Source organism: Ursus maritimus, unplaced genomic scaffold (assembly GCF_017311325.1).
Source record: "Ursus maritimus isolate PB19 unplaced genomic scaffold, ASM1731132v1 scaffold_3, whole genome shotgun sequence".
Classification (NCBI taxonomy): domain Eukaryota; kingdom Metazoa; phylum Chordata; class Mammalia; order Carnivora; family Ursidae; genus Ursus; species Ursus maritimus.
This window is the reverse complement of record NW_024425563.1, coordinates 41457043-41482868: the sequence shown is the minus strand read 5'-3', so window position 1 is coordinate 41482868 and position 25826 is coordinate 41457043. Positions and strand designations below refer to the sequence as shown.

The window sequence follows — 25826 nt, the reverse complement described above, 5'->3', positions numbered from 1 at the left end:
CTAAGAAAGAGGGATTCCAAGTACCAATCAGTAACCCCCCAGCAATTTCAGCGAGTACACACTGTGATACCCTAAACAAGTTCACCACAGGTGTGAACGGGTACTACCAGAGTCGATGCTCCCCTCATATAAAACTTACATACTTTGGGCAACATTTTTAAAATTCAGGTAATAATGGGGTCTGACAATCTCACAGTCTGAAAATCAAAATAAATATCAAATTATAATAAAACAGTTTTTGTTACTTAAGTTCTCACCCTTATTTTACCCAAAATTACAGTTTATTCGCTCAATTTCCCTCCAGTCCCTCACTCAAACCGGTCACTTTTCTACTCGTAAGCTAAGTTACTGATATGAAGTACAAGTATCTACTTGACCATTTCGGTAAAACTAATTCTAATTCTAATCACATTTAGTTTACCCCTTCCTAAGTAGAAAGAGATATCTAAGTATGTTTAAACACACCAAGTAGCTGAAAGGTAACAAAAACAAAACACCCCCCCAAAAAAATAAAGAAGAAGAAGAAGAAGAGGAAGAAGTCATCTTTCAACCTGAAAAATGAACTGAATAGTCCAAATTTCATTGGTATAAACTGAAAAGACTTTGTAATGTAAGTCTTACAATCAAAATTATAAGAAAAACATAAGATCGGGAATTGACAACCTCTAATTTAGACTGAGGGTAACACAGCAGACCTTTCTGCTTCACAGACAGTTGTCTTTAAAACTGCACCTTGACTTCAAATTTTTCTATAATCTCTTTCCTCCAACACCTTATTGTGAACACTCAGTGCTCCTTTCCTTCATTGTTAAGTAGTTACTTCCGATTTCTTAGGTCATTCGCACAGGATCTATGCCTCCACATGTTCTGTGGTCCACACTATGACATTGAGAAGCACCCACAGTCAAGAAGAGGCAAAAAAAAATGCTTTTTCCTCAAAGTCAGACCAAACCATCTTGCAATGATTTGTCTCAAATGCTCTAATCTATAAGGCCACTCCAGCTTTAAATTTCTGTGATTCTAAATACTAAGCATGTGTTAGTTCAATATCCAATAGTAATCCATTGAACAATAAAAAAAAGTTCAACCTTGACTCTATAGTTAAGTTTTAGTATGATTACTCTTAGGGCTTTGTAACGTGCATATTCAAATATTATACACGCTGAGTTTATAAATGCCTAAAAAGATTGAGTTACTTCACACAAAACAAACTGAGCTTTCTTCTCTTTCTCTCATACAAGATTTACCATGAAAGAAAACCAGGTAGAGATATATTAATAAATATTAATATTCATGTACAACTTTAAAATTCATGTACAACTACGACTGATCTAGTGGAAGGATTTCATTGGCATCCTGAATTTTTATTAGAATTTAAACTAAGTTGGGACACCTGGGTGGCTCAGTCGTTAAGCATCTGCCTTCAGCTCAGGGCACGATCCCGGCATTATGGGATCGAGCCCCACATCAGGCTCCTCTGCTAGGAGCCTGCTTCTTCCTCTCCCACTCCCCCTGCTTGTGTTCCCTCTCTCGCTGGCTGTCTCTATCTCTGTCAACTAACTAAATAAAAATCTTTACAAAAAAAAAAAAGAATTTAAACTAAATAATAATAATAATAATAATAATAATAATAATAATACAAAGTAACAGTTATATAAGGGTTACTATGTGCCAAACATTGCTTCAGGCACTTTACACTTGCAAATTCATTTAAACTCACCAATAACCCCATGAGATAAGTACCATCATTACAGCCCATTTACAAAGAGGAAACTAAGACAGGTGAGATTAATGATTTGCTCAGGTCAAGGGGTCGCAAAACAGCAAAGCCAGGATTTGAACACAGGTAGCTTGGATCCAGAGTCAATACTTTTTACCATAGTGTTCTCTTTAGAAAGCCCTTGGATATGTGCAAGTTTACAGAATATAATATTCTGCAAAGGAGACTTAAAAATACATCTAAGTTTAATAATATGCATTAAAATAGAAACACACGATATAGCTCCTACAACAAAAAGTTATCACCACACAAGGAAATTAACTTTATCCATGGTTGACTTATTTCTATTATAGCTAAACATGAACTTTCACTTTTAAATTATAAATAAAATTGACACAGACCCACTATTACTTCAAATCACTAAGAGATATATAACATAAAAGATATAATGTTCATGAAAAGTTAACTTAAAATAAATGCTAGTGTTAAAAAAACTTGAATTAAAATAAGACCAAATATTTAAAGAATGCTACTACAAGCTAAACTTAAAGAAATTAAAGAAACCATAGTTCTGGAAGTAAAATCTCGTAAAATTTTTTTAAAATATCTGACTGACTACTTAAAGAAGAAACTTGTATTTCTAAAAATACAATCCTCTAAAGATTTTGAAAATACTGTTAAATACCTACCTCTCCATGATTGAAAAAGAAGCACAGCACTGTAACCAGGCCTCCTAATCGGCTGCCGCTGGAAAAGAAGATAAAAAACATAAATAACAAAAATCCAGGTCAATCCTAATGAAACCTTGGGATAAAACAATATGATAAAATTCTTCAGTTTATTTCCTTTATAGTATCATTAGTCAAAATAAGTTTCATTTTTAAAAAGTCATCTTCCGTCTTCAAAATGTACCAAAACAGTGAATAAAAAATTGTGACTAGTCATGTTACCAGACATCATGCAACGTGATCTTTTTCTTTCTCTCTCTCTCTCTTTTTTTAATCTTTAGTGCCACATATTTATTTGTGTCCTCTAGCAGTTCTCAAACTATTTTTCTAGGGACAAATGATACACATTCAGGAGAAAGGTGAGAAGTGTAGAAAAAGCCTTTGTGGTCATAAAGGCAGAAAACATCACAATGTCTCCTACTCTTGGAAATTCAGAAAGCAAGCCAGCACATTAAAGATTTAATTAATTCAGCAGTATTTCCCAAGCCCACCCCAAGCTACTTTTCTACAGAACATGCTTGGAGAACACTAGTTTACAAAGTTTTATCTTTCATCTGTTTTTAAAACCTTGTAAAAGAACACAAATAGCAAAATATGACCACCAGGCTTCTAACTGTAGCTAAGAAATCACAATACCATAGTTTGGCCGTCCTAACAACTAAACCTTCATTTGCTTAGCTAAGAGTAATGCGTGCCCCCCACTCTCCTCCCATCCTGGCCAGAAGCATCTGGATAGGGGAAAGAAAAGCTGTTTTAGGTCTGTTCTATCATTTCTTTCATTTTTACTCTTGAGGTCTTCTACTCTCTTTAGCTCATGCTTTTTTCTCATTATTTTACCCAAATACCCTTCCTTCTTTTTCTCTACCCAATAAGCATGTGCAGAACATAGACAAGCCAGAGGGGTAACAAGGACTCAGACACAGGTATTCTAGGCCATGCTACTTACTCCTGGGGATGCAGGAATGAGGAAACATGGAGGAGCTACAGGAGGTTGCTGGGCTAATCCGTGCAGCGAGCACACACCCCCTCCGCACCCCCTCCTAACCTCCCAGGAGACAGGAAGGGCTGGCAGCCCCAGCACAGGTGGCCAGTCAGCCTTGGCACAAGACGAGGGTTAAGTCTGCACGTTCAGCGGCAAGTAGTTTATGGAGTTGCCATCTTCCCTACAGAGTCTTGAGCCCCTTGCCGCTCGAGAGAAGAGATGGCAGTGCTAGAAGTTTGAGGAAAGGGGGTTGTCGGAAATACCACTTGGATTTAATGACAGAGTAACGAGGGAAAACAGAAGGGCTGCAGAGCCGTCTAAAGGGATCATGGGAAGTTGGAAGACCACAAATTTACAGGACACTAATGGAATAACTGTGTGATTTTTCTCTACTGCTTATCAACCTGGACCAGCACAAATGAAATATAAAGGGGCAAAGAAACAGCATATCGGCCAGAAAATGGCTGAAGTGATGAATCACAGAAATAAGAGGGACAGAAAGGCCAGGGAGCGGAAGTCAGGGCTCTCCCCTCAGAGGCCCAGCACACCTTCTTAAAAACATCAACCAACAGGCCAATGCCAGGCTTCATGGCAATTCTAAGACACAGGCTAAATTAAGTGTGAGTTATGGGTTTAAATAAATAAATAGTAATGTTTTGAACTTATGCCAACAAAATAGAAAGGTACAAAGGTCTGTATATTTTAAAAATGGGTTTCCTCATTGCCACCCTTCTCTCAATCTTATTCACCTAAGATACTAATAACATTTGTGTGTGTGCCCATCCTCCCAAATCTTTCTCTATACCATACTTTAATGTGATCATGCTACTAACACCTCTCTGAAATTTGTTCCTTTTCTAATTCATCTATTATAAAGATTATTCCTAATCAATACACATAATCCAAGGCATTCTTCTTCTTTTTTTTTTTTTTAAGATTTCATTCATTTATTTGAGAGAGTGAGAGAGCAAGCGAGAGCATGAGCAGAAGGGTGAGGCAGAGGGGAGAGGCAGAAGCAGACTCCCCGTGGAGTAGAGAGCCCGATGCAGGGCTCGATCCCAGGACCCTGGGACCATGACCCGAGCTGAAGGTAAACGCTCAACCAACTGAGCCATCCAGGCGCCCCAACCCAAGGCGTTCTTGTTAATAGATGTCAAACATTGCATGGTACAAATGTACTACGATTTGTTCAGCTCTTTCCCTATCATCAAACATATAGGTATTTTTTAATTTCTTACTATAACAAAAACATGTTAAAATAAATATCCTTGTATACATAAATACCAGTGCTTTTATTTCTATAGGACAGACCTAACTGTGAAGCTACCAAGTCAAAGAATGTGAACCAGAAAATGCCATACCAGTCCACAGCACCCCCCACCACAGTGTGTGAAGTGTCTGCTTCTCCAGAACACAGCATCTGATGTGTCCAGACCCTTTTATATTTTGCCCATTGGGTAGGTGGAAACTTTTTTCTCACTGATATTTTGATTTGTACCTCTTGCCTACTAGTTTGGGGCATCATTTTAATGGGTTTTTGGGACAATGTGCATTTTCTCTTCTGTGAATTGTCTGTTTACATTCTTGTCCATTTTTCCATTGGATCACCTGTTTCCCTATTCACAGATTAAGGGTATCAATTTTTTGACTGTTATATGTGTGATTAAGTATTTTGATATAAATTATAGTGTATTCTGCCAAAAAGAAATTTTAAATTTGATGTAGTTAAATGTCAATATTTTCCTTTATTTCTTCTGCATTCCCTGTCTTGTCTGTGAAAATCTTTCCTACCTCAAAATGACACAGTGTTCTAAACTATCTTCTAGTATCATTGTATTTTACATTTACATCTTTCACCCACAGAAATGTATGTGTAAAGCCCTAATCTTGTTCTCTTTGAAACAGCCAATTATGCTAACACCATTTATCAAATAAACATTCCTTTTTCTGTTGTAATGAAACTCAGCCTTTACCATACATTAATTTCTCACAGTACTAGAATCTGTTAATTCCAGTCAATTGATTTAATTCTATATTTTTTATATCACAGTGTTTTCATTACTGTAGCATTATGGTAATTTTAACACATGATAAGGAAAGTTCCCCACCCCTAAGTTCTCTTTTAACATTTTTTAAGGTAATTCTAACCAGTGCCCCTTCCCACACACAACAATGTGTTGGATTTCTGATCAGATGTCATTAAATTTACATACAATTCTGGAAGAATTGTCATTTATATGACAGTAGGTCTGCCCATTCAGTTGGATAGTATGTCTCTCTCCATTTACCCAATTCTAATTATATTTCTTTAAGTAAAAATGTTATGGACAAGCAATACAGCCACCAGATATCGTAGAGCTAAAACTACTAAAAATAGAGGGATATAAAATCTGATCATAGTACAGTATTTTAACACTTTCAGACTTTGGCAGGTCATATAAGCTAAAGAAAACATACCAAGGATCTGAATAAGATAATCGATAAGCTCGATTTTATGGATCTATACAGTACTTTGACTATACAGAGAACATACATGATTTGCATAGCACCTGGAGCACCTGGCTGGAAAGACACCTCATCCTCTGATTTTAATCCAAAACAACCGACACAAGAGAGATTGAAAAACAATAGCAACAATAACACTTTAGGAAATTAATGTAAAATTCCCTTTTAAAAATACCCTGAACAGAATAAGAGTCAAAACTGAAATTTTTTAAATTCAATTTTTTTTAATGGCACAGTAAAGACAGGGTCAGGGATAAAAAGAGGACAAGGACAGAAGAATCCCCAGTCCAACTTCCCGACCAAATCTCGTGATGGGGTCTGCTCAAGAAGTCTCCCACCCTCCCTCGAGTGCCATACGACCCGTGGGGCTCTGAGACCGGACATTTTCCCAAAGGCATAATCAGTGTGTCATCACTCCCTTTTCAGCAAATAACCACAAGACAGGTTATGGCCCAGCATCTTCCACAAACACAGATAGCTTTGCTTAACTAACGAGGCAGGCAGATTTTCTGGGACACTTTCATGCCCTGCAGAGCTAGAAGGGGAGAATAAAATTTGCTTCTCTACAAGAAATATCTGACTTACAATCATTTTGAAATGGTGTGACTTGCAGTAAGTCTAAAATAGTGTCCCCAGCATTTACCCCCTTCCCCTCCAGTCCTTACAGACTATCACATAGGTCATTCTATTTTGCTAAACAGAAAAGATGTAATAATCAGAAAACTTAAGACTGATTTTTCCCCCATTACAGTTGATCAGTTGATATTTCAGCATTCCCTAGTGGTTAAAAAAAAAAAAAAAAAAGCTTCTTCTGCAATATTACCACCAACTGTCAGAAAATATGAAAGCTCCCACTGTGCAAATTTTAAAGTAGTCTAAGTTTGCACATTTACTCATACATCTCATTCACCTTTTGAGCCTCGATTTCCTCAGGTATAAAATGAAGGGGTAAGCGTGTAAAAGAGCTTATAAATACTTTTCAGTTCTGACATTTAATAATTTACAATTCTCTTCTTTCTCACATCTTTAAGTAACATGGATTCAAATCAATCATCGTATTTCGGTAGGCTTAATCACTGACCCTTGTACCTCTATCAAAAAAATGATAAAACGTATGAAGTTCAACATTCAAGGAGAAAAAGTAATAGTTAATTCAAAATGTTATTAAATAACTCTTGGAGTGAGTTATATAACTTTTGCTGTATGAATGCTTTCGAAAGAGAAGATCAGAGAATAATGTGGAAATAACTGAATTAAGAGAATTCCAGTCTCAAATTTGATATGAAAGGCCTAAGCACCTTGCTAGCCAGATGAAGAAATGCCCAGCAGGCCTGCTGAGAGCTGAACATCTTCCCCTAAACTTACACATCCTCTGGCTTCTCTGGAGCATAAAAGAAAGTCACAGAAAGTAAAGGTGAGGAACAAGAATGACAATCAGGAAGGCTAGGAAAGGTCTCAGCTTAGTCCTTCCAGTCTGTGACAGTCAACTAATCAACGCCTTTAATTTAACTCTTTGTCTGCCAGGGCCAAGAAACAGATTTCTACTAGACTGTGAACTTCCCAGTTCATCATGGTAGCTCCCACTGTGCCTAATACAGGGTCTGAGCCTTGTCTATGGTACAGAGTCAAAAGGTACCTGAGGAGTAAATGAGAACATAAAAACTATCCAATCACAAGTTGGCTGGCATTCCTTTTTGAGGAGAGGGGCACTTTCAGTCGCACACACCACACTTTCCATCACTGCTATCCTTGGTCACTGGCCTGGACACAGGCTCCTGCTCATCATCAGTGCCATGTGTCCAGTGGAGCCTCTACGGTGACCCATCCACCACACTGCTTGACTCCCCATCCAGACCTTTTCCTGTGCCCTCAAGAACCTCTGTTCCATGGTGAACAATCCTTCCAGGAACCCTCAGCCTCCACCCGGATGCTTCCCTCTCCAACCTCGAAACTTTACCCTCCTCTGAGGAGAAGTTTCCCTTCCTCATGGCACCATGCTCCTGTATGGCTTAAGGCCCAGGGCTGAGGCCGAAGCTTCCTCTATTGCTACTTTCAGACACCATCTGGGATCTTTCATGAAAGCCTGCTCCTCTGAGCTCACTTCTCCCACTTGCCCCCTCACAGAAGTTCTCTCCCAATACTCCAGTTCATTCTTCATAATTCACATCTGTTCTCCTTCGTCAAGAGCACGTCTAGAGTCTTAACTCACAGAGTCAGGGTCCAGGGTCCCCTGTTTCTCTTTTCCATTCCCTCTATCACACTGAGGTGGCTTTTTGAGAACTTTTCAATGATCCATTTTATGAACTTCTCTAGATTTAATGTCTGCTGCTCTGTACCACTGTGGTCACTCTGATCTGTCTCTGATGTCTTCCTCCTCTGGAATATTACCTTTCTCTGTCTCCACTCTGTTGGATACACTGAGAAGCCATGCCACTCCATGGCTTCTCAGCTCTTGTCAGAAAAGCCTGTCCATTCTCTTGTAGACATAGCTAGTCACCAGAAAATGCCTTTTCTTCCACAGGACGAACCAACCAGTCACAGAGCATAATGTATTCCTCCTCTGATTTTCTACTCTACTCTATTATTTTCTTTGGTTATTGAAGGTTCATGCTTCTTTGACACCAGAAAGAATTTTTAACTACTTTATTTCTAGATGTGTCCCAGAAGCCCTGAAGGCATGGTAGATTAGTCTGTATGCCAAATCTTCCTTTTGATTTTGCTTACTAACATTCCCCCTTTCTGTCCTCAATAGTGAAAGTGAATAGTCATAGTTAATATAACCAGTTTCTCTATTTTCTTCTCATGATCCAGCCCAAGTTATCTATGAAGTGACTCAGTGTCCTTTTTAGACTCTGTGGCAGAACAGAGTAGCTTTTCATATCAATTCTTTATATCAATCAATCTACACTTTCCCCTTCCCGTACTTGTTTTAAGGCAAAGTTGAACTTCTTATTCTTTATGCCAATTTTGCTTTGCTTCCATTGTTTTATTTGAGATTTTTCTGTTGTTCATGCTTCATTAGAAAATCAAGCATTATTGTTTATGCAGCCTGGATTTTTGGCCAAAAATATGTCTTAAATAAGCTATGAATGACATCAGCTCAAACGTTCTCAGCTCCATGCTGTTGCTGCGGGTTGTTTGTTTTGTTGTTTTTTGCTTTTGGAATGTTCTATTAACTTGGCCTTTTAGCACGTCTTTAATCACTTGCTCTAACAGTTGTATATGAATATTTAAAAGATAAGTATTTCTCTTCAGTATGCATAAATTGATGAAAGTTATTGGTTGAAAATACTGGCATCTTTTCTCTAAAACCTGTCCCTTTTTAGGTCATTATCTCAGCAAATGACACTTAACCACACTGTTTGCTGCCCAAGTCTGACCCTAGGAGAGATGCATAACTTTCCTGTTACTCTGTTTCCTCAGAGTTACCTCTTAAGGTGCTAGATACATATTTCTTCAGTAAACAAATAATCTTAAGACTAAAATTTGAAAAAAAAAAAAAAAGAGTGGAATCTGCAGAAGAAAAGCTTCAGATGAGTCCACTGAGAAAATATTTCCCAAATTGGTAAAATGTTAATAAAAGCTTTACATGATAGATAATATTATATTATTTTTTGTGCCTTTCGTAAATAGTAATCAAGAGCTAAGTTTTTTCCCAATAACTTATTTATTTGCTTCATTCAATTAAAAACTATCTTCTGAAAGCAGGCATTCTTCTAGGTGCCTTGCAAGAATTATTTTATTGTATTCTCACATAGAAGACAATGCCTCCTAAGTCATTTAGGTGTTCTCCCTTCTACCCAGGCACTTCTTAAAAATTCTATAATCTTGCATTCCAGTTAACTTATGAAACACTTTACTTCGCTATTACAACCCCGAAAAACCTTTGTTACATTAAATTTGCTTTTACATCCAAAGGCAAACCAAAGAACTGGCAGTCACTCTAAGTTCTTCCCACATCATTTATTCAAATTATATAAAAACTCAATGTTAACAGGTTCCACCCACGATCTGGAGCTCCCATACAGCTTTTTTGTCCTCCAATCTCAATCATGACAGCCTAGGATAGCCAGACAGCTAAGGAAAACTTCTAACATGGTAGGTAAAGACCGAAAGATTTAAAAAAGTGAACTAGAAGATACCAAATTACTTAGGGAAGGAAAAAAATCATTAGTATCTTCAGAGAGAAAAATATTGAATCCATGAAACAAAAATACTATTTTTTAAAAAAGGAACATACACAGAACAAATGAAAATTCTTGAAAATTAGAAGATAACAAATGAAAAACTGAATAAAAGAGTTGGCAAAATAAAATCAACAAAATTTCCTAGATTGTAGAGGAATAATGATATTAAAAATGGGAAAATATATGAAAATTAGAGGATCAGGAAATGCAATATCCAAATAACAAAAGTTCTGAAAGCAAAAACAGAAGGAATGAAGTGAAGAAATAATCCAAGAAAATTTCCCTGAAATTAAGGGCATAAAGTGCAAGACTTTTGAAGCAATGTGTCACACGTCCAAGATAAAAAATGGGAACAGATCTACAGTGAGACATATTGTGAAATTTCAGAACCATGGAGACAAAGAGAAGGTTCTACAATCTTTCAGAAAAGGGAAGAAAAGGTCACACACAAAAGTTTAGGAATCCGAATAATTTAGGAACGCCTGAACAGCACCACGTGAAGCAACAATCGTGTGACACCTTCAAAATTCTGAAGGAAAATGATTTCCAATCTGGAGTTCAATACTCAGCAAAGCTATCAATCAAACATGAAGACAAAATAAAGACATTTTCAAATATACAAGGTCTCAAAAATTTACGTCCCATCCACTCATTCTCAAAAACTTCTAGAAGATGGACAATGTACCAGAGCAAAAAATAAACCAAGAAAGAGGAATACATAGAATATGGCATAAGAGATCCCATTATAAGAGAACAATGAAAGAACTCTGGATAGTGAAGGAAAATGCCAATGTGACAGATAAACACCAAACAACAGAAAGCAGTCAGTCCAGAAGCAAGCACTGACTCACGCCCAGACCCTCATGTTTTATTTAACCTGAGAATAATGCCCCAGTGAGCCTGGACCAGACTGTTGTCAATATTTTGTCTTGGCTTCTACATGTCTTACTGTTGGCGTCAGCTAAAGACACTCATTTCACCTGCAGAAATTATTCTGCTTTGGTATGCTCTTGAGAGCCAGGGTACACGGTGGTGAATTTGGAAACAGAGGACAACTCTTCCCCCTCACAATATTTCTGCTGGACATTCAGGACCAGGACCACACTACATTTCTTCCAGACCTCCCTGCCAAATGAGTCCTACATCTATCCTAAGACTAGCTCATGACCTTGCTTACTAATGCCCTATGGAGTTGGGCCCCTAATTAAAAACCCATTTATGATTTCTGAGGCCCAACCACAGATAATTACAAAGGTTTACCTGACAGGCCTCACTAAGACAGCTACCCTCCCCACGCAGACGTGGTTCATGGCCAGCACAATGCAGTCTCTGAGGACTCAGGATGCCCTGGCCAGTCATGCCCTTCACATCTTTACATTCCTAACCCTAGCACCTTTATTCCTAGGTCTCTTTATCTGAGACTTTGGGCGGAGGTCCCCTTACGGAAGGGTAAGAGGGGGCAACCCTGAAGACATTTTTCCCCAGTCTGACTCAGTATCCAGTACTTTTCCATTCTAGCCATCCCCCCCCCACCTTCCCCCCTCCCACTTCAGGGTCCATAAAACTGCTGGCGCCTTTTGTTCAGGGCTTCCTCAACAGTGAGATGACCTCCATGTCTGCACTGATTCCTCGATTCTCAACCAAGGCACTGTTCCATGGGGGGAAATGGACTAGGGGGAGTCTGTTTTCTCCAGTTTTAGAATCTTATTACACCATCACAGTAAGTAATAAAAGGCTAAACTCTTTCGCTTTTGGCTTGCTGTTTTAAATGACTACTCCAATACCTGGCAGCTCAACTCCCTCTCCTACCTAGCTCGGCTGAGCTCCTAAAGGTCCCTGAAGGCTCCCTCAGGGAGCCCTCCTCCCTGCAGAAGAGAGACTTACACACACCAGGTCTTAAGCAACTGGCCTCCAGAAACTGCTTGTAGCTGACACATGTCAAGGCATCTTATGAAATAAATAACTGTAATTATGCATTAACAACACGGCTTTTAGAAAACAATTAACAACGTGTGTTTTGTTTTTAAAAATACCAAAATACTGAGAATTCCAGAAGAAGAGGTACAACAAGAATAGGCCGTGTTTGCACAAGCGTCTGACTTCATCTCTTCAAGTCAGAGCTTGGCAGCCCAGCCCCATTTCACCATTTGGCTGTGTTTTCTATTTTCTCTTCCACTTTCATTTTTTGTGAAATGGACTGGCTTATCTGACTTCAGAAAACTTATATCTTACTATTTTAAAAGAAATATACTTCTGGAGTAAAAATGTCATACTCAATCTGCCTGTAAATTTATATAATACAACTTATAAAAAGAGTCTAACCACAATTATAGATATCCTCCTCTTTATTCTTAACCCACATGTTAAGAAGTCTGCAGCTTCATCCCACTTTATAAAGTTCGAAGGGTGACAAAACTATCAAGGAAGAAAACAATAAGAACTACCTAGCAATATGAGACCTCTAAAAATACTCAAGTCAAGAACACTTTAAAATATGATGAAAAAGACTGATAGAAAAGAAGTGACAGAAGACTTTATTCAACACAATATAAACCAGGATCTCCACTGGAATCTAATTTACACACCCGCCCTCAAGGCACAGTGCAGTACTCAAGGCTCCCTGAATACAAGGAGCTCTATAATGTAGGAGAACTCGATGCTCATTCGGGGCTGGGAAGAAACGAGTTTAGGATGTGTCCGGATAGAGCTAAAGTGATTATTCAGGGGTAAAAAAAAAAAAAAAACACTCGCAAACAAAGCAAAGGGAGAGCTAGAGAAATGAAAACGTGTGCCACCAATGCAGTGGCTACATCCAGACACAGCCACATAAGGCAGACCACTCCGGGGGGGGGGGGGGGGTCCAAGGGTCAAGGACACAGAAAGGGGCCAACTAGAGCCCAGAGCAGTCAAATGGGTGAAGTTGAAACAGGCTGCAACCCTTGGAGCTAGGAAGAGAAACCAAAAACAGCTACCTGGAAAGGCTCAAATGCCTTTTTTTTTTTTTTTGAGAGAGAGAGAGAGTGTGAGAGGGAGCAGGAGGAAAGGACGAAGGGGAGAGGGAGAGAGAGGATTGTAAGCAGGCTCCACACCCAGCCAGCACAAAGCCAGACTCAGGGTTTGATCTCACAACCATGAGATCATGACCTGAACCAAAATCAAGAGTCGAACGCTTAACTGACTGAGCCACCCAGGCGCCCCAAGACTCAAATGCTTTTAAGGCAAAGTCACTCCCTCCTGCTACCCTAAACAATGGTCTACAGATTTTTTTTGACACTCCAACTACAAAAAATGAGACTTTACACTATAACTCAGCACATGTACGCGTAGACGCGTATCAACAAATAGAAATTTCTCTAAATAACACCTATCTTACAAAGTGCTGTATACTCTGTTATTTATGTTTATAATCTTTACTTTTTCATGTAAAAAAACAATCCTAGGCCAAGCCCACTAAAGTGATTCTAAAATTACCTTGCAGTTTGACACACAGTATGCTGAAGTAGTCACCAGCTAACTTCGATGACGGGAAAAGTCAAGGGTCTCATGAGATCATAGTTCAGCTTGAATCCTGGCCCTCTATTGGTTAAACTTCTCATTTCCCTCACTGGCTTTGGAATAGTCTCAGACCAGCCAACCTCATTCATCAACCAGCCCAACCCACTTCTTCAGTCTTCATCTTCTACAACGGCCCTTAATAATCTGCATCCTAGCAAAGCTGATCCGCTTTCTACATCCCAGGATGTCCACCTTTGCCTCTCCCTGGGATTCTTTTCTCCCCAACATACCCAAAATGCTCTGACCCTCTAAAACACAGTTAAAGCAACCCTCCACACAGAACAAATATCTCCTGCCTCCAGCATTATAAGCACTTTATCCTTGCTGTCTGTCTACCACTGACACACAGCCAGCACCATCTCCCACTCCCACTCCACCCGACCACAAGCTTTCAAAACCCAAGCATGCCATCTCCAAAAGAAGCCACTTGGTCTGTACTTTATGTTGCTTGGACAAATGGCACACGTATCTCCTATGCAGGGAGAAAACTGCTGTCTGGGGACTGTTGGGGCTGAAGACCAAGAAATCTCAGGTCAGGGCCCAAACCACCCAGAACCTCTCAGTCAAAACCAGAACATCATACTCTCCACAGCAAATGTTGTACCTTTGGCCTTTGAAACGATGGTTATAACAAGCATGATAAGAAAATGATACTAAATGGGGCGCCTGGGTGGCACAGCGGTTAAGCATCTGCCTTCGGCTCAGGGCGTGATCCTGGCATTCTGGGATCGAGCCCCACATCAGGCTCCTCCGCTATGAGCTTGCTTCTTCCTCTCCCACTCCCCCTGCTTGTGTTCCCTCTCTCGCTGGCTGTCTCTATCTCTGTCAAATAAATAAATAAAATCTTTAAAAAAAAAAAAGAAAAGAAAATGATACTAAATATTTAATAAATGTTTAGAAATTCTTCTCTCAATTTCAATTCTTCTTTCAAAAAAGCAGCATAACTATAGATCAGCAATTTCGCAACATTGCCATGTTCCATATTTTAACTTCTCTTACTCAAAATCAAATCTCCCAAATGCAGTAAAGCTATCCACTAGTACTTAGCGGAATGATAAATTCCCCCCCAAGATAGAGACCTTTGGCTCATCATGATACAAGGCACACTGGCCTTGCTCTCTTTCAAGTCAGCTTCCTCTTCTGATTACCATATACTTTTGGTTATCTGTGTGTCTTGTTCCAAAAACAAAATTTTCCACCTCATCTTTTAATCATGCATTTTCATTTCAGTCTCCCCCAGTGACATAATTAAAAGAACTTTCCTATAGCTAAATCAGAAATATTAGCATCAAAGTATCTTAAATCTATATGCAAATATACTCTAAATTGATCTTCTAATAACTTCTTCATTTTACAAATATTTATCAAGTAACCGTTATCTGCTCAAACACTGAGCTAGGAATGCAGCAGATCTCTGAGGTACTAAACTGAAAATGCCATACTTCCAAAGCAAAGATATAGGATAATAGCAGATTCAAACTCATTAACCCAAATGGAAAATAATATACCTATGCTCACACTTCTGTACTACAAGAAATCAGTAAGCAATAAAAAAAGAAAATTCTAAAGATACTCTCAAGGTAAAATAGTTCAAACAAGTATACAATGTAACAAACTGTCAAAAATAAAAGAAAAAGAAACATAAAAACCCTTTAAAAATTTGTCAATCCTGGGGCGCCTGGGTGGCACAGCGATTAAAGCGTCTGCCTTCGGCTCAGGGCGTGATCCCGGTGTTATGGGATCGAGCCCCACATCAGGCTCCTCCGCTATGAGCCTGCTTCTTCCTCTCCCACTCCCCCTGCTTGTGTTCCCTCTCTCGCTGGCTGTCTCTATCTCTGTTGAATAAATAAATAAAATCTTTAAAAAAAAAAAAATTTGTCAATCCTTTTAGTTTAAGGAATATTGCTGGACTATGAAGTTAATCAGGTCAAATATTAAATATCTGTTTAGAATATATTTCCATTTTAATGTCAGCAAAATAGAGTCATTAACACCATTTGATAATGAGTGGTCCTTTCCTTATATTTTATGTAAACAATATACTGCTTATGCTCAAAAGCCTGTGAATATTTAAAATTTATCCAATATCCCCACCATTCTCTATTTAAGCATCTAAAATTATTTTAAGTTTGGCTGACTATGCCAATGGTGAAATCATTCAAATGGGAAAGAATTTTGTATCTATAAGCAGATGTATTAGAAATAACATTGTTATAGAACTGAACTGCAAGTTCATCTTTACCTCACTATTTTTATTATTTTAGTACATAGTATTATAACACATACCAATATATTCTCAATGAATGGTCTTACCTTAAATATGTGCCATATATGAAGAATAATGCCATCATTAGTCCATTTAAAATAAAAATTACAGCAACATAAAAGCAAGCAGGATCTCCCAATCCTTTAAAAATAAAAAAAAAAAGCATATGTTCTAACTATAAATTACTTTGTGTGTCTGGCAATTTATATTAAAATGTGCTTATTTTGAAAATGGCACAGATATATTAAATGGTTGCCTTGGTTCCCATATGAACACGTGACACTACTGCCGAACAAAGATGAGAACACGACACTAGCTGCGGTGGTTTTTAAACAGGGCTGCCAATTCATGGACACGCCTCCTGTAGAGGTACAGGGGTCTCTGCTCCTCTTTTGAGCCCAGCTGGGCTTGTGACTGCCTCAACAGATGATGGCAGGGACCCTACCATGTGACTTCTAAGGCTAAAAGAGGCCAAGCAGTGTCTAACTTGGAGCCTGACTACCCGGAGGTACTATGCTATACAAAAGCCCAGGGGGCATGGAAAGGGCATTATGTAGGTGTCCCAGTTGACAGTCCCAACGGAGCCCAGCCTCGCAGGGACCTCAGCCCAGGAGCTAGAATGTAAGTGAAGCAGTCTCCAATCAATTTCAGTCTTCCCAAGCCACTTGAGTCTAGCAGAAGCCTCCGACATGATAGGAACAAACCAACCCTACTATCCCCTGCCCAAATTCCTCACCTGCAGAATCCATAAGCATAATAAAATGGTTCTTTATATCACTAAGTTTAATGTGCTCCCACAAATAACTGGACAATATCATGGAAAGAAACTTGCCTTCACAGCTTTCAATAGGACTGAGTCCTTCTCCTCTGGTCACCGTCCAACATATCTTGGTTTGAAGACCAATCAAGTCCATTATTTTGGTATAAATCCGGTACCAGCTGGCTAAGATTACCTATTTTTTTTTAAATAGAGACTTTTTTTTAGATTTTTTAGAGAAAAGATATTATCATCAACAGTTTCATTACTAGAATATTTTTGAGATATTTTGATAATTATCAAATTTTCCTTTCCTCTACCATCTACTTAGCTCCCTTTAAATCTAGTAAAATAAGCCTTACAATCCCCTACACAGATTCTTCAATGGTCAGTCTTCAACTCTCCCCCCATGGGTAAGAATAAAATATATAACATGAAACACAAGATTTATATTTTTCAAAAGGTATAATATTCTACTAAGGTACACAAAAGAAAACTTGAACAAATAGATACTCTGTTTTCTTGAGTAGATCTAATTTCTCAAGATGTGAATAGATAATTTCTATACAGAAAAAATATATACAGGTCATACACAAAGTTAAAAGGCAAACAAAAGGCTGGGAGAAAATGTTTACCCAGATAGCATGGTATTAATATCCAGCATGTAATAAATGAGCTCTTATAGAATTTCAACAGAAATATAGACAAAAGGCATAAGCAATTACTTTTAAAATTAAAAATACACTTTTAATGTAAACATGGAATGAAATACATATACACACACATATATAGCAATGAACAAAATATATCATGTGATTTTAATTTTTTTGTCTACCAAATTGGCAGGGATTCAGGGAAACAAGCATTTTCAAAAACACTGCCAATGGTAATTTTGATTAGTATACTCTATCAAGAAAGCATTTTGGCAACACATACCAAAATCATTAAAGTATATACTCTGTTGAACTAAACAGTTCCACATCAACAAATTTATAGTTTTAAAAATATAAGGATATGTACAGAGATTTAGCTTCAAGGATGCTTATGGTAGCTTTAGACTATTTTAAAAGTTGAAAACAATGAATATTTTCACAAAAGATGGACTAAATAAACAATGGGAAATTGTATATACATATATATAGCCACTAAAACTGATCCTGAGGAAGAAAAGATGACACAGGAAAACTGTTATAAATATTCTAAAAGACAAAAAGCACTTATTAAAAAAAATATTTGCTGTGTGATCCCATTTCTGTAAAGGTAAATGTGCACATGGTCATAGAACGTACTCAATAAACAGTACATTAGTAAACCATCACTGAACCTTGGTGGTTGTCTCTATCTCCATCTCCTCATTAATCAATCGGCTATTTCACCAATCTGGGTGGAAGCTGGACTTCTCTCATTCAATGGGAAATGCCTGAGAGCCCCGCTAAGTCCAGGTACTGAGCCTGGACTTGAGATCCCCAGAGTCCAAGGCAGCCAGGGCCCTGGCACGAGCACGTGCTGTCTAGCAACATCAGCGAGCTAAGAAGGGGGAGTCATGCGGGCAGTGTGTTAACAGATGACCCTCCTATCAAGTCAAGGAGGATCTCGCTGCAGAAGTTACATCTCAACTTGGCCCTGGACAATGCTTAGGGATGTGTCAGATGAAGGCAGGGATGGTAAAGGAGAGGCCAAAAAAGTTACTGATATCACTGCCTTCCTCCCTCACCTCCTGTGTGGACACACCTCTCCCCTACTCCACCCAAAAAAAAAGCATTCGATTAAGTGAAGAATCCCAGAGAGGGAAGAAACATTATTTGGCAAATGACATGTAATGGTGCTTCCTTGCTGTAATCCCTACAAACACACCGAATCTAGATAGTTTTCAATTTTTCTAGACCATGCAATCATAACAGTTTCCATGAAATCAGTTAAAGCCCACCAAAATTAATAACAATCTTTTTTCCATATTCCTTTCCAAGATACACATCTTCTTTAAAAAATGAGATGAAATATAATATATGGAATTACACCTCACATTTAGAATCAGCATTTAATGCAAATAACACTTTAAAAAAGTAAAAAACAAAAAAATCACAACTGAAAAAGTAACTTACCTCAGGGTAAAGATTGAACCTTTTTAATGTATTAATAACAAGGGGGTATTCAGTCAGTTTATCATTCATAATCATCCATACTCCATTCAAAAATGAGGGTGCTTCCACAATAGTCTTAAAGTAAGAATAATACAGTCCCTGAAACAAGCATATGTTATAGTTATATTAAAAAATGCATAATTCCTATGCCTCTTACCAGCTTAAAAAAACTTAAATACACTGTTTTTGAAAAACAAAGCAATCAAGCAAGTAATAGCTACAATTATTCTCATGGTTTCTGATCACTAATACAATCTTAGGTTATAAAAAAAGAACTACATATTTGAGTATAATCTTGTCTTAATTAAAATAATTGAACAAAATATCTCAAAAATAGTTTCAAAACATTTAAAAAGTAATATACATAACTCAGACAACATATGTAACTTAAGAAAACTCCATATCCCATACTAATTTAAGTGTTAGAAAAGGCTATCTTATGAACAGGGCAAGTGAGTGGTTAACTATGGAATTTAAATTACCGTGATCCAAGAAATCTCCCCTAGCCAAAAATCTTCCCCCCTTACTGCTTATTTGAATCCCCAAAATGGTGCTATCAGTCATCTTTCCTCCAGATTTACATGTAAAAATGCAAATATATTAGGAAGGCTACATGTTGATATATTACATATAAGTTACATTCAGATGACAACTAATTTTACAGACTATTTTCCTTCCTTCCAGCTCAGAAAAAGGTAAGAACCCTGGAGGATGGAGGCTGTGTGGATTGGGGGTGCGGGGGGAGGGAAGGACAGTAGTGGTACTCTCATTTTGAGGGAATTAGGACAGATATTGAGGTTGGAATAATACATGGACCAAAAAATAAGCAAGTACCAGTACTTGCTCCCCTCGAGAGGCAGTGTAAGTGGCAGTACTGGCTGCGACAGATGAACACAGGAAACAAACTTCACCTTCTATACGATTTTGCCCACAGCTGCTCTAGTAGCCAGCACCCACGAGCTATCAAACTCCACACCGGATTGAAGGCTCATAATTATGAAAGCGATTTGCATACCCAATATTAATTGAAAAGGAAAAAAATGGTTCTTGATATTATGGTGTTTAGCTTTCCTATCGCTATTTTTTAAAAATATTTCCTACTGTACTAGGTGGAATAATATCCACCCGAATTTCATATCCACTGGAACCTAGAAATGTGAACCCATGTGGAATAAGCTCCTGGCAGATGTAGTCAAATTAAAATGAGGTCATCTAATATAAATGGTACCCTAACAATAAGAGGGAAACTTAAACACAGAGACAATGGGAAAAGTGCCCCATGAAGACAGAGGCAGAGAGTGGAGTGATGGTGTTTCCGATGCCAGCCAAGGCATACCAAGGATTGCCAGAAACCACAGGAAGCTAGGAAGAGGCAAGGAAGAATTCTCCCTAGAGCCTTCAGTGAGAACACGGCCCTGCCAACACTTTGATTTGAGACTTCTAGCCTCCAGAACCCTGAGAGAATAAATCTCTGTCCTTTAAGCCACCTAGTTTATTATACTTTTGTTATGGCAGCTGTAGAAAACCACCACGACCTATCTTGTTTTGTAGGTTTCTTAGAATCGTGTAAACATCTTATTTAATTATAAAATGAAAAATTTTAAATCCCTAAATATCAAAATAAAAATAAAGGAATTAACTATCAAGCTGGAAGAAGATTTCAAAAGGCTTTAAGATATAGTAATTCTACTGTACATCCCCAATGGAATATATTCTAAAGTCAAAAAGAAATACAAGGAAGTCTTAAAATGTTTTCAATCATCTTACTTTGAATAATACCTTTGGTACTTTTATTCCACAAAAATAAGGAGTATGAAACCAAGATTCTTGGGCTAACGGTAAAGATACAAATTTAAAACAAAGTAAGGAAAAACCATCTAATCCTAAATTTGAATTTTAAAATATGAATATAAATAAATAATTTAAAAATTGTTTCTTAATTCTGTTTACTAAAAAGGCTTAGACACAATGGCCAATCTAGTATCAAATACAGTTGACTGTAGAACAACACAGGTTTGAACTATGCAGCTTCACGTACACACTGACCTTTTTCGATAAATAGAGTATGGGACTGTAAATTTATTTTCTCTTCCTTATGACTTTCTTAATAACATTTTCTTTTCTCTGGCTTACTTTGTTGAAAGAATACAGTATATAATACATGTAACATACAAAATACATGTTAATCGACTGTTTATGGTATTGGTAAGGCTTTCAGTCAACAGTAGGCTATTAATAGTTAAAACTGGGAGGAGTGAAAAGTTATATGTGGATTTTGGACTGCACGGGGGTCAGCACCTGTAACCCCTTGTTGTTCTAAGGGCCAGCTGTAGTAGCAATAAACATCTCTAGCACCAAATCTGTGGTCTCTAAATACCATTTGCCACTGAAAGCAATTAGGGCTCCCTGGATGATTCCAGGTCTGGAAAGGAAATGTCTTAATGGTACCAGAGAGTAAGAAAACTACAGAATACTAATGAATACTAATGAATAATAATGTGTCCGAGGGGAGCAGAGTCAACTGTAAGGGCTCTCACCAGCTAAGACAGGTAAGTTCACAAAACATGCTAAAATCCATCAGATCATAATGATATACTCCAAAAGAAGGAATTCCATTGGTTACCAAAAGAAAATGCTAGCAAACCAACTCATTTTTCTAGAAAGTGGTAATTAAAAAGAAAAAAAATCAAGCATTCACCTGTCTTACCTGTAGGAAGTGTAAGAAGATCATAGAAACCAAATAAATATTATGGGAAAATTCTTCTTTATAGAAGAATTACAGTTAACAAATACAGGGGAAAAATAATACAATAGATAAATCACCATTTGGTAATCTTAATGAACTAACTGATCTAGGCTGATGGCTAGGCTATAATGGAAGGACCAACATGATAATACCTAAAGCTACCGATCAATCTTGACACTGCAGAAAGTGAGACAACCAGATACGGTGCGCCTCTTTGTACGGTACAATAAATGCACACCACTTATGAAATATTCCTGCCAAAAAAAAAATTAAGCCTTCAGCTATCGAGTCTCTTATCTATCCATTTTCAGGAAACTTCAGGACAGGGGAATATAGTCAATAACATGAATTTACCAGGGGTACTTCTATAAGACAAATAACCTGGATTCTTCAATAACTAAACAGCAAAACAATAAAAATGGGAAGTGGAATTTATAGATTAAAAGACTTAAGAGACACATCAACTAGATGCAATGTACAGACATGGTTTGAATCCGGATTCAAGCCTACCAACACACAAACTGTAAAAAGAAAACAAAAAGCCAATTGGTCATTTAAATACTGATTGATACTTACTGATATTAAGTGATCGCTGTTCATTGTTTTCAAGTGTGCCAAGAGTACTGTGGGTAACAAAAAATTCCTTTCTTTTGAGGTACATACAAAAGTTTTTACCGATGAAATGATATAATGTCTGAGCTTTCCTATGTGTGTAGGTGTATACAAAGGAAAAATGGCCGTGTCACCGGTTGTTGAAACTGAGGGATGGGCAAGGAGAGGTGTCTACTCTTTCTATTTCAGAACATCTTTGAAAAATTCCATGAAAGAAAGCTTAAAGATTTTAGATCCCGAAAATATCACATAAAAACTAACCATTTCAGTGCGAAAAGCCATCTCCCTTTCCAATGTTGAGAGGTGAGAAAAGTGACGATCATTTTCAAAGAGATGTGTTATATGGCTCCTGCAAAAACAAAAGGGTAACCAGCCAAGTGTTGACGCTTACACTAAGTACTATTTTTAAAAGAAACTCTAAAAGCAAAAACAAAGGTATCTAGCAACTTGCACATAATTTTGTAATAAAATTCAAATACAATGGTATCTATATCTATTTTTCCACTCCGTATAACATTTCTACTAAAATTTCTAATAGAAAACACATTCAAATTAGATTTTAAAATTAGAACGAACCAGAATAACAATATTTTAAGTGAAGTACAATAAAATTATAAATTGAACTATAAATGTCATTGGGTTACCATTTCAGAAATGTCTGATTAATGAAATTCATATTTCACGCTATCCAGAAGATTAAAAAAATTAATATTCCTCTCAACGTGAATACTATATTAACATTAAGTGAAATAGAGTCTCAAATATAACCTCTTTAATAATGGATCTCTTTTTTCATTAAAAAATTACATTATTCTGACCTTGATTTATCAATTAAACTACTTTTTCAGACTATTGTGTTGCATGTAGTAATATCCATTCATCCTTATCATACTGAAATTATTTCTTTATATATACAGGAAATAGCTTTGGTGAGCTGTAAACATCTGCATAAAATATACCAGAGGAAAAAAACAATCTTACCAGTGCAACACTGCTGCAAAGGCAGCTGAAAAAAAAAAAGAAAGAAAGAAACTTAAATTACTATGTTAGCGTAAAGAAATGTTTTCACTTTATAGAAAAGCATTATAAAGATAAGCATTTGGGATGTGTAATGTTGGACTCTTAGCAATTGGGGAAAAAAGAGTGACTCTTTGAAAGAGACCCCAGGGCTATGCTTAAAATCCAACAGCCTGGATTATAAAAGAATTAGGCATATCTCTACAAATTTCATTCATTCATTCATTCAACAAAATGGGGGCCTATTATTTGCCAAAAGCTATACAAGGAACCCTCAGAGGGAAACTTCCACAAACAGAACTGCCAGAGGGACAGAACCAGCAGTGAGAGGTAACTCTGGAATAAAGAAATATGGCGACCTCATGGCGCAGGACTGGGGATGAATGAAATGAGTCCGCCACTTCTTAAATATCGTTGCAATATCTGCATTTTTATGATAAATTTTACTATTTTTTAAAACAAATTTAAAATGAAATAAGTAAAGACAGAAGGAAGAGGTGGAGGGCTTGTTGATGCAAAACAAGCAAACATTTTAGAATCTCTAAAAATAAGAAAGAGTTTTACTGGAGGCCAAGTTAGGACAGCTGCCCAGGAAACATGCTCTTCACAGGGAAGAAAGTACTTTGGAGAATAAACAGTTTTTACAGGGTTATATACTTTTTTACATCTTGTAAAAGCTCAAAAGATTATAGATTAGCATACAGGCAGGCAACCCAAGTTTTAATGTCAAGGAATGCAGGGAGAAGAAGCATTGATCAATATCTTAAAGACAAGATGGTTTTCCTTTAGGCTACTCATTTACAAAGCAGGTGTATAATGTATGCATGGCAGGCCATAAATCAGGCTTTTGGTTTAAACCAAGTTTATGTACAGTCATGCTGACTTAGAAAGAAATCTAAAATGACTTCCCTTATATCTCAGGCCTTTAGAGTTTTTTTCTTTCGTCAGGGTAAAAGGAAGAAAGAAAAGGTAAGGAAGAGAAAACAAGCTAATAATAAAATCAGTCTCATAGGAGAATCAATAGTTGCTTTATGCCCAAGTACAAAGAATATATTAAGATGAATCCAGAAAATACCAATTTTCTTAAGCCACAAGATTCATCTTATTGCAGGCTTCTGACTAAATAACTAATAAGGAACTGAACTATGAAAATGCTCTTAGAAATGAAAACCAATCTAGATCTTATTGTCTTATTCTTAAAGAAGTATTTATATTTTTAAAAAATAAAAAATTTTTACCTAGGAGATATTAATGGTTATACAAGACAAAAGTTACTCTTTCTAGATCGCTACAACTGCAAATATTTAACTAGGTTTGTCATTTGACATTTGCTTTTATGTGGTACTTTGACCTTTCAAAATTTTGATTTTTTCTTGTTGACAAATCTACTATCCATTTCCTTTTTGGTTTCTGCCTTTAAAGACTTCACTCTGCAATAATGAAGTTTGGGCTTTATTTTCTCAATAATCTTTCCTGTTCTGAATAAATGATTCTTCTCTCACAGACTGTAAATGCCATCTTTATCATACAGAACACCTGACACACATACTTTGGTAATCCCTTTCAGATTATAATTGGGATTTCATCATAAATTAATTTAGAAAGAATCCACATGTTAATGATATAAATCCATACGTTTATACCCATAAACATGGTATATACCTTCAATTACTCAACTTCTTTTTCAATTGCCTTGAAACAAAAATCCTATCAGTAGAATTAATATAATTACAGTTAATTCATATTTCTTAAGTCTTTCTTGTAAGCTTAACATTTTTTCTACTAAGATCCATGAAATCTTTTATTATACTTTATTAGATACTGTTAATGTATTTATTTTTGAAGTGTATTTATTTTGCAATGTATTTATTTTTTACTCCTTTACTAAACTATTATTAACTCGTATAGTTTTTTGGTTTATCATCTTCAATCCTCTATTTTGCATATTGTTTAAAAATGATAATTTTGCTCCTATTTTATAATTTTGCTGTTAGTTTCTTCTTCTCATTTGACAATAAAAATAAACCTCTAGAATAATACTAAGTAATTCTTGTAAAAGAGGGCACCTAGTCTTCTACTGACTTCAATGGCAATGCATTTCACATATGCTTTAAATTAGCCTTTAACCTTCACAATTCTAGAGTGATAAATAGGATTTTTCAAGGCCATCACCTCTGTACTTCCTCAGAATACCACAATTCCTCAGACGAACAAAGGTACCAAGTGGCCTTTGGTGCGTCTCTTTAATACAATCGCTAAAGCACTAAACAATTCTTAGAGTTCTGGGCATTTGAACAGAGCTCTTTCTTAGCCTCCAGGGTCAAATCATAATCTGCCCAGTATTTTTAATTCCTTTGCTCATTTCAATTTAGTAGTAATAATAATGAAGCAGCTAACATTTGCATTCTTATTATATGCCAGATACTTTTGAAGTGCTTTACCAGAACTAACTTGAGTAACTTGCGCAAGGAAACATAGTGAGTAGACAGAGAAAGGGAAGCTGAGCACAGGAACTCTTCCAAGAAAGCCATACACTGCATGGCCTCTAGAAGAGGATGGGGGGAGGGGGTGGTAAGACAAAAGCCAGGCTTTCCCTTACCCTAAAGTGTC

General features: G+C 37.1%; 1 protein-coding gene across 1 annotated transcript in view; it reads right to left on the bottom strand.

Moving 5' to 3' along the window:
* DPY19L1 (dpy-19 like C-mannosyltransferase 1) overlaps positions 1-25826 on the bottom strand; it is an 89077-nt gene that overhangs the window by 47752 nt on the left and 15499 nt on the right. The window contains 6 exon segments of the mRNA XM_040644111.1: positions 2410-2467; positions 15991-16084; positions 16776-16896; positions 18803-18940; positions 22461-22548; positions 23181-23205. Of these exon segments, the coding sequence (XP_040500045.1) occupies positions 2410-2467; positions 15991-16084; positions 16776-16896; positions 18803-18940; positions 22461-22548; positions 23181-23205 (524 nt within the window).